We start from the raw sequence: 9489 nt of genomic DNA, 5'->3' as shown, positions 1-9489 counted from the left end.
CTCACATATTACATATATCCTGATGTACTCCTCACATATTACATATACCCTGATGTACTCCTCACATATTACATATACCCTGATGTACCCCTCACAGATTACATATACCCTGATGTACTCCTCACAGATTACATATACCCTGATGTACTCCTCACATATTACATATACCCTGATGTACTCCTCACAGATTACATATACCCTGATGTACACCTCACATATTACATATACCCTGATGTACTCCTCACATTTTACATATAACCTGATGTACTCCTCACAGATTACATATACCCAGATGTACTCCTCACATATTACATATACCCTGATGTACTCCTCACATCTTACATATACCCTGATGTACTACTAACAGATTACATATACCCTGATGTACTCCTCACAGATTACACATACCCTGATGTACTCCTCACAGATTACATATACCCTGATGTACTCCTCAGATTACATATATCCTGATGTACTCCTCACATATTACATATACCCTGATGTACTCCTCACACCTTACATATACCCTGATGTACTCCTCACAGCTTACATATACCCTGATGTACTCCTCACAGCTTATATATACCCTGATGTACTCAACCCAGTTTACATATACCCTGATGTACTCCTCACATATTACATATATCCTGATGTACTCCTCACAGATTACATATATCCTGATGTACTCCTCACAGTTTACATATACCCTGATGTACTCCTCACAGATTACATATACCCTGATGTACTCCTCACAGATTACATATACCCTGATGTACTACTCACAGATTACATATACCCTGATGTACTCCTCACAATTTACAAATACCCTGATGTAATCCTCATAGATAACATATATCCTGATGTACTCCTCACAGTTTACATATACCCTGATGTACTTGTCACAGATTACATTTACCCTGATGTACTCCTCACATACTACATATACCCTGATATACTCCGCACAGCTTACATATACCCTGATGTACTCCTCACAGTTTACATATACCCTGATGTACTCCTCACAGATTACATATATCCTGATGTACTCCGCCCATCTTACATATACCTTGATGTACTCCGCACAGCTTACATATACCCTGATGTACTCTGTCCAGCTTACATATACCCTGATGTACTCCGCTCAGATTACATATACTCTAATGTACTACGCAGATTACATATCCTGATGTACTCCGCCCAGTTTACATATACCCTGATGTACTCAGCACAGATTACATATATCCTGATGTACTCCTCACAGTTTACATATACTCTGATGTACTCCGTCCTGCTTACATATACCCTGATGTACTCCGCTCAGATTACATATACCCTGATGTACTCCTCACAGCTTACATATACCCTGATGTACTCCTCACGGCTTACATATACCCTGATGTACTCAACCCAGCTTACATATACCCTGATGTACTCCTCACGTATTACATATATCCTGATGTACTCCTCACAGATTACATATATCCTGATGTACTCCTCACAGATTACATATATCCTGATGTACTCCTCACAGATTACATATATCCTGATGTACTCCTCACATCTTACATATATCCTGATGTACTCCTCACAATTTACAAATACCCTGATGTACTTTTCACAGATTACATATACCCGGATGTAATCCTCATAGATAACATATCTCCTGATGTACTCCTCACAGTTTACATATACCCTGATGTACTCGTCACAGATTACATATACCCTGATGTACTCCTCATAGATAACATATATCCTGATGTACTCCTCACATATTACATATACCCTGATATACTCCGCACAGCTTACATATACCCTGATGTACTCCACACAGTTTACATATACCCTGATGTACTCCTCACAGATTACATATATCCTGATGTACTCCGCCCATTTTACATATACCCTGATGTACTCCGCACAGTTTACATATACCCTGATGTACTCCGCTCAGATTACATATACCCTAATGTACTACGCAGATTACATATCCTGATGTACTCCGCCCAGTTTACATATACCCTGATGTACTCAGCACAGATTACATATAGCCTGATGTACTCCTCACATATTACATATACCCTGATGTACTCCTCACATATTACATATACCCTGATGTACTCCTCACAGATTACATATATCCTGATGTACTCCTCACAGATTACATATACCCTAATGTACTCCTCACATATTACATATACCCTGATATACTCCTCACATCTTACATATAGCCTGATGTACTCCTCACATATTACATATACACTGATGTACTCCTCACAGATTACATATACCCTAATGTACGCCTCACAGATAACATATACCCTAATGTACTCCTCCCATTTTACATATATCCTGATGTACTCCTCACATATTACATATACCCTGATGTACTCCTCACAGATTACATATATCCTGATGTACTCCTCACATATTACATATACCCTGATGTACTCCTCACAGATTACATATTCCCTGATATACTCCTCACATATTACATATACCCTGATGTGCTCCTCACATATTACATATACCCTGATGTACTCCTCACATATTACATATACCCTGATGTACTCCTCACATATTACATATACCCTGATGTACTCCTCACATATTACATATACCCTGATGTACTCCTCACATATACCCTGATGTACTCCTCACATATTACATATACCCTGATGTACTCCTCACATATTACATATACCCTGATGTATTCCTCACAGATTACATATACCCTGATGTACTCCTCACATATTACATATACCCTGATGTACTCCTCACATATTACATATACCCTGATGTACTCCTCCCATATTACATATACCCTGATGTACTCCTCACATATTACATATACCCTGATGTACTCCTCACATATTACATATACCCTGATGTACTCCTCACAGATTACATATACCCTGATGTACTCCTCACAGATTACATATACCCTGATGTACTCCTCACATATTACATATACCCTGATGTACTCCTCACAGATTACATATACCCTGATGTACTCCTCAGATTACATATACCCTGATGTACTACTCACAGATTACATATACCCTGATGTACTCCTCACATATTACATACACCCTGATGTACTCCTCACATATTACATATACCCTGATGTACTCCTCACATATTACATATACCCTGATGTACTCCTCACATATTACATATACCCTGATGTATTCCTCACAGATTACATATACCCTGATGTACTCCTCACATATTACATATATCCTGATGTACTCCTCACATATTACATATACCCTGATGTGCTCCTCACATATTACATATATCCTGATGTACTCCTCACATATTACATATATCCTGATGTACTCCTCACAGATTACATATACCCTGATGTACTCCTCACATATTACATATACCCTGATGTACTCCTCACATATTACATATACCCTGATGTGCTCCTCACATCGTACTCCTCACATATTACATATATCCTGATGTACTCCTCACATATTACATATACCCTGATGTACTCCTCACATATTACATATACCCTGATGTACTCCTCACATATTACATATACCCTGATGTACTCCTCACATATTACATATACCCTGATGTACTCCTCACATCTTACATATACCCTGATGTACTCCGCACAGCTTACATATACCCTGATGTACTCCTCACATATTACATATACCCTGATGTACTCCTCACATATTACATATACCCTGATGTACTCCTCCCATATTACATATACCCTGATGTACTCCTCACATATTACATATACCCTGATGTACTCCTCACATATTACATATACTCTGATATACTCCTCACATATTACATATACCCTGATATACTCCTCACATATTACATATACACTGATGTACTCCTTGTTATCGTTTCTTTCTTTTTAAATATAAATAAATTTTGAGCTAAAACGACTTTATTTCCACTGCTCAATTCTAATACAATCGATGTAACACTTGTGGTGTCAAAATGCTCACTGCAGCCCTAAATGCTCGCCCTGAGGGGTGTAGAATCCAAAATGTGGTCATTTGGGGAGGGTCTCCATACCTCCGAACACTCCCAGATTCCAGGTGGTATCCCGATCGGCCGCTGGCATGTCCCGGTGTCAACTGCATCTACGTTCTCAGGACACAGACCAGGGCCAGCGTCCACACATGGTCGAATCGGGCAAATGCCGGGGCCCCCTGCTCTTATAGGGGGGTCCACTCAGCTGACGGCTGCTTTATGCTGCCCAGCTCAATTTCACTTTGCACAAACTGGGGGTCTTTCATATTTGTTCTCCCGTTTCTGCCGCCGCGTGAGTTGCTCCGCAAAGAGTCCAATAAGTCACATGGCACACTAGGGCCACATATGTCATATCACTAAACACTGCAGAATCGGGGTAATAAATATTGAGCTGTGATTCTCTGTTATCATCTGCTGTGTTAGTGAAATAAAGGAATAAAATTATATCTGCAGAATAAGAGAAACATTCGGACATTTCACCCCCACTTTTTATGGGGGGGGGTAATATATTGTCCCTTGTTGGCATTACTTTATCTGTCCTTCTGTTTTATGTCGTTAGAAAATGTATAAATTTACCAGCAATTGTTTATATTTTCAAGAAAAATTCCAAAAAGCCTCCAGACAGATACAGAGTGATATATTCTGCAGATTATTACACCACTGACCTGTCTACAGATCTGCAGAACATTGCTCTGTCCTCTCCACCTCCTGACAGATACAGAGTGATATATTCTGCAGATTATTACACCACTGACCTCTCTAGAGATCTGCAGAACATTGCTCTGTCCTCTACTGACAGATACAGTGTGATATATTCTGCAGAGTATTACACCACTGACCTCTCTAGATATCTGCAGAACATTGCTCTGTCCTCTCCACCTCCTGACAGATACAGAGTGATATATTCTGCAGATTATTACACCACTGACCTCTCTACAGATCTGCAGAACATTGCTCTGTCCTCTACTGACAGATACATAGTGATATATTCTGCAGATTATTACACCACTGACCTCTACAGATCTGCAGAACATTGCTCTGTCCTCTACTGACAGATACAGTGTGATATATTCTGCAGATTATTACACCACTGTCCTCTCTAGATATCTGCAGAACATTGCTCTGTCCTCTCCACCTCCTGACAGATACATAGTGATATATTCTGCAGAGTATTACACCTATAACCTTCGGACCCCCATAGAACACAGGTTCCCTGGATAAATTCCCCAATCTAGAAATGAAAACACTAAAAATGGTAAAAATAAATCTGTTTATTATAGAATCTGGTAGAATTTCTGTGCGGTTTTCTGTGGCTCCGGCCCTTTAACATGCGATGATCGGTGAGATGAAGAGGGGGAGGGTCCTTCTTCACCCGTGGATATGGCCGCCAGTCCACCCTTACACAGCTCGATCCTGGATCAGAAGAAACCGGAAACGTTTTTCATATTTTTCAAAGTCGGATCCTAGAAAAGGAAAAAATACAAATAAGCAAAAAAATTCACAGAACCTTCACCACAAGGAGAAGATGAAGACGAGCGGAAGACGTCAGACTTACCGGATCTCGCGTCTGCTCATCACTGGAGGAGTCTTAATGGGAATTTCTGATGGTTTAGGTGGTAAAGACCACAATATTGGGGTGACAACTGCAAAACAAATCAGAAATTCAGTGTCCAGGCGGCTGTAGAAGAGTCGTGAGGTGAGAAGATCATCAGTGGACGGCACTTACTTCACCTAAAGATGGTAAATGGGCCCCGAGCGGCAGATGGAAATAAGATGGCCGCTATCTCTCCCGGGGGTTGGGGGCCCTGATGGTAAATGGGCCCCAAGTGGCAGATGTTACTAAAATGGCCACTTTCTCTTTCGGGGGTTGGAGGCCCTGATGTTAACCGTAGCCCCCGAAAGGTCGTCCATCTCCACATCAGGAGCTGGAAATTGGCGTCCGCCAACCTCCATCTTCCCATCCTCCATCTCCACGTCCTCTGGAAACTGGCGTCCGCCAGCCTCCATCTTCTCATCCTCCTCCTCCATCTCCGCGTCCTCTGGAAACTGGCGTCCGCCAACCTCCATCTTCTCATCCTCCTCCTCCATCTCCACGTCCTCCGGAAATTGGCGTCCGCCAACCTCCATCTTCTCTACAACACTCATCATTGGAAACATCACCATCCTCCTCTTCTTCATATGAGACACGTCCATGATGAGAGCCAGCAAGAGAAACTGACACCGCGGTCAATGTGTGACCCCAATTTATAAACTTGATGATGTCACAACCTGAGGGCCATTATGTGCAAACGGAACACATGCAGATCACAGGCCCCGCCCTTCACATGACATCACGCTCAGATTCTCTAGAGGACGTCACGCTCAGAGAAATAGAATCTGCCCACATTCTAGATGACATCACAAGAAGCGTATCCCAGTGAACCGTTACAACAGAGCGGCCATTTATAACGTAATATGGTAGAAGAATACAGACAGTCGGGGGTTTTAAATAAAACATTTTTACACCGTTCACTGTGTGAGTCAAATAATGCCATGTTGTAATAGTTCCGGACTTTTACAGATGCAGCGATACCAATTTTATTATTATTTTTTTATTTTTACATTGTGCTTGGTGAAAATGGGAAATGTTTTTTTTTAACTTTAGATTATTTTTTTTTACACACATTTTATTAGTTCCCCTAGGGGACTTGAACCAGTGATCATTAGATCGCTGGTACAATACACTGCAATACATGGATGAGTTACGGAAACAGCGTAACTCGCTGAGCTACGCTGTTTCCGGAACTCCCATAGTAGTGAATGTCAGTTATAGAAGCAGCGTAGCGTGCTACTCTGTAGCCGTAACTACTATTCAGTTCTATGGGAGTTGCGGAAACTGCGTAACTCGAACATGTAACCAGAAAGTGAAGTGGCCGGAAGACCGCGGAGCCGGGTAAGATGGAATGGGGCTTAGGGGGCCCCGTTCTAGAGATATTACACCTGTGGATATGTCATAAATGTCCTTCGTAGGAAAACCAATATAAATGCTGCGGTCGCTATTGACCACAGTATTTAACTAGTTAAACAGCGCCATCTCTGTTCCTAGCCGGTAGTGCAGCGTGTCAGAAGCTGACACCTGCAGTGTATGGAGCAGGCTCAGCGCGTGAGCCCGCTCCATACATCATCCCCTCCCCGCCTGATGATGTGCTGGCACATCATGGGTCGGGAAGGGGTTAAGTAAGGAGCGGTCAGGGGGCCCGACACTGCCGACTATAACACGCAGGGACTTTTTAGCAAGATTTATTCTTGCTAAAAACTGCGCCTTATAGTCCGAAAAATACGGTATATATATATATTGATTGTAGATTTTGTCAATTGTATTTTCGGTACATAATTAACCCTTTCATGACCAGGGGTCATTGATGCCCCTGCGTCCAGGGCAAATTTTCCATTTCTGATTTGCACTTCTTTAGACGATAATAACTTTGCAACCGCTTTGAATATCACAACTATTTTAACTTTGATTTTTACAAGACTTATGAGGCTTTCATTTTCTAGATTAGTTTAATTAATTCCATGTTTTACAATTTTATTATGAGCAGAAAAATCACAAAAAAAATTGAAAAATAAACAATTTTGTAATTTTTTAAAATAGATTTACCCGTTATTTATGTGTGTGTGTGCGTATGTTATATATATATATAAATATATACACATATATACACACATACATACACACATACATATATACACATACATACATACACATATATACACATACATATATACACATACATACACACATACATATATACACACACACACATACATACATATATACACATATATATACACATACATACACACATACATATACACACATACATATATACACATACATATACATACACATATATACACATACATATATACACACACACACATACATACATACACATACATACATATATACACACACATACATACATATATACACATACATACACACACATACATCCACATACATACACACACATACATACATATATACACACACACACACACATACATACATACACATACATACACACACATACATACATATATACACATACATACACACACATACACACACATACATCCACATACATACACATACATACATATATACACATACATATATACACACTGTTGCAGTTCTTTAACCCCTTAACGCTCCATGACCTACTATTAGGTCATGCTAACTGTAGCGTTCGTGCTCAGTGACCTAATAGTAGGTCATGGAGTAAACACGGCGCCGTTCGCGCGGGGCGCGTTCATGAGCTGTGATAGCTGCTGTTTCCGACAGCAGACTATCACAGCTCAATGTGCCGGGACCGATCGCGGAGCTTCCCCGCCGATTAACCCCTCAGAAGCCACGTTCAATAGCGATCGCGGCTTCTTAGGGGTTAATCCGCCATCGCCGGCCTGCTACACGATAGCGGCCGGCGATGGTGACTATGGCAACCGGACACCAAACAATGGCGTCCGGCTATGCCATAGACGGAAGCCTAGTGGTTCCTGACAACGTCAGGACCCACTATGCTTGCTGTCAGTGAGTAGCTGACAGTTCTAATACACTGCACTACGCATGTAGTGCAGTGTATTAGAATAGCGATCAGGGCCTCCTGCCCTCAAGTCCCCTAGTGGGACAAAGTAATAAAGTTAAAAAATAGTTAAAAAAAGATGTGTAAAAATAAGAAAATAAAAGTTTTAAAAAGTATTAAAAGTAAAAATCCCCCTTTTCCCTTATCAGTCATTTATTATTAATAAAAATATATAAACAAACAAATAAACTATACATAATTGGTATCGCCGCGTCCGTAACGGCCTGAACTACAAAATTATTTCGTTATTTATCCCGCGCGGTGAAAGCCGTAAAATAAAATAATAATAGACCGTACCAAAATCACAATTGTTTGGTCACTTCACATCCCAAAAAATGGAATAAAAAGAGATCAAAAAGTCGCATGTACCGAAAAATGGTCCTGATCGAAACTACAGTTCGTTACGCAAAAAATAAGTCCTCGCACGGCTTTATTGATGGAAAAATAAAGAAGTTCTGGCTCTTAGAATAAGGTAACACAAAAAGTGAATGATATATTACAAAACGTATTTTATTGTGCAAACGCCATAAGACATAAAAAAACTATAAACATCCGGTATCGCCGTGATCGTATCGCCCCGCAGAATAAAGTGAATATGTCATTTATAGCGCACGGTGAACGCTGTAAAAAAAAAAGAATGAAAAAACAATAGTAGAATTGCTGTTTTTTAGTCATCACGCCACCTAAAAATAGAATAAAAACTGATCAAAAAGCCGCATGCACCCCAAGAAAACTGCAATGGATTCCTCAAGGGGTCTAGTTTCAAAATTGGGGTCACTTTTGGGGGGTTTCCACTGTTTTGGCACCACAAGACCTCTTCAAACCTGACATGGTGCCTAATAAAAAGGAGGCCTCA

At 40.6% G+C, this 9489-nt stretch overlaps 1 protein-coding gene across 1 annotated transcript in view; it reads right to left on the bottom strand.

Annotated features, from left to right (window-relative positions):
- Positions 1-5281: 5281 nt before the first annotated feature.
- Positions 5282-9489, bottom strand: part of LOC142731459 (uncharacterized) — a 61615-nt gene continuing 57407 nt past the window's right edge. The window contains exons 9-10 of the mRNA XM_075849395.1: positions 5564-5651; positions 5282-5471 (exon numbers count right to left, since the gene is read on the bottom strand). Coding sequence (XP_075705510.1) covers positions 5459-5471; positions 5564-5651 — 101 coding nt within the window. The 3' untranslated portion in view covers positions 5282-5458. The remainder of the gene's footprint in view (positions 5472-5563; positions 5652-9489) is intronic.

Source organism: Rhinoderma darwinii, unplaced genomic scaffold, assembly GCF_050947455.1.
Source record: "Rhinoderma darwinii isolate aRhiDar2 unplaced genomic scaffold, aRhiDar2.hap1 Scaffold_791, whole genome shotgun sequence".
Taxonomy (NCBI): Eukaryota; Metazoa; Chordata; class Amphibia; order Anura; family Rhinodermatidae; genus Rhinoderma; species Rhinoderma darwinii.
This window is presented reverse-complemented; position numbering and strand designations above follow the sequence as displayed.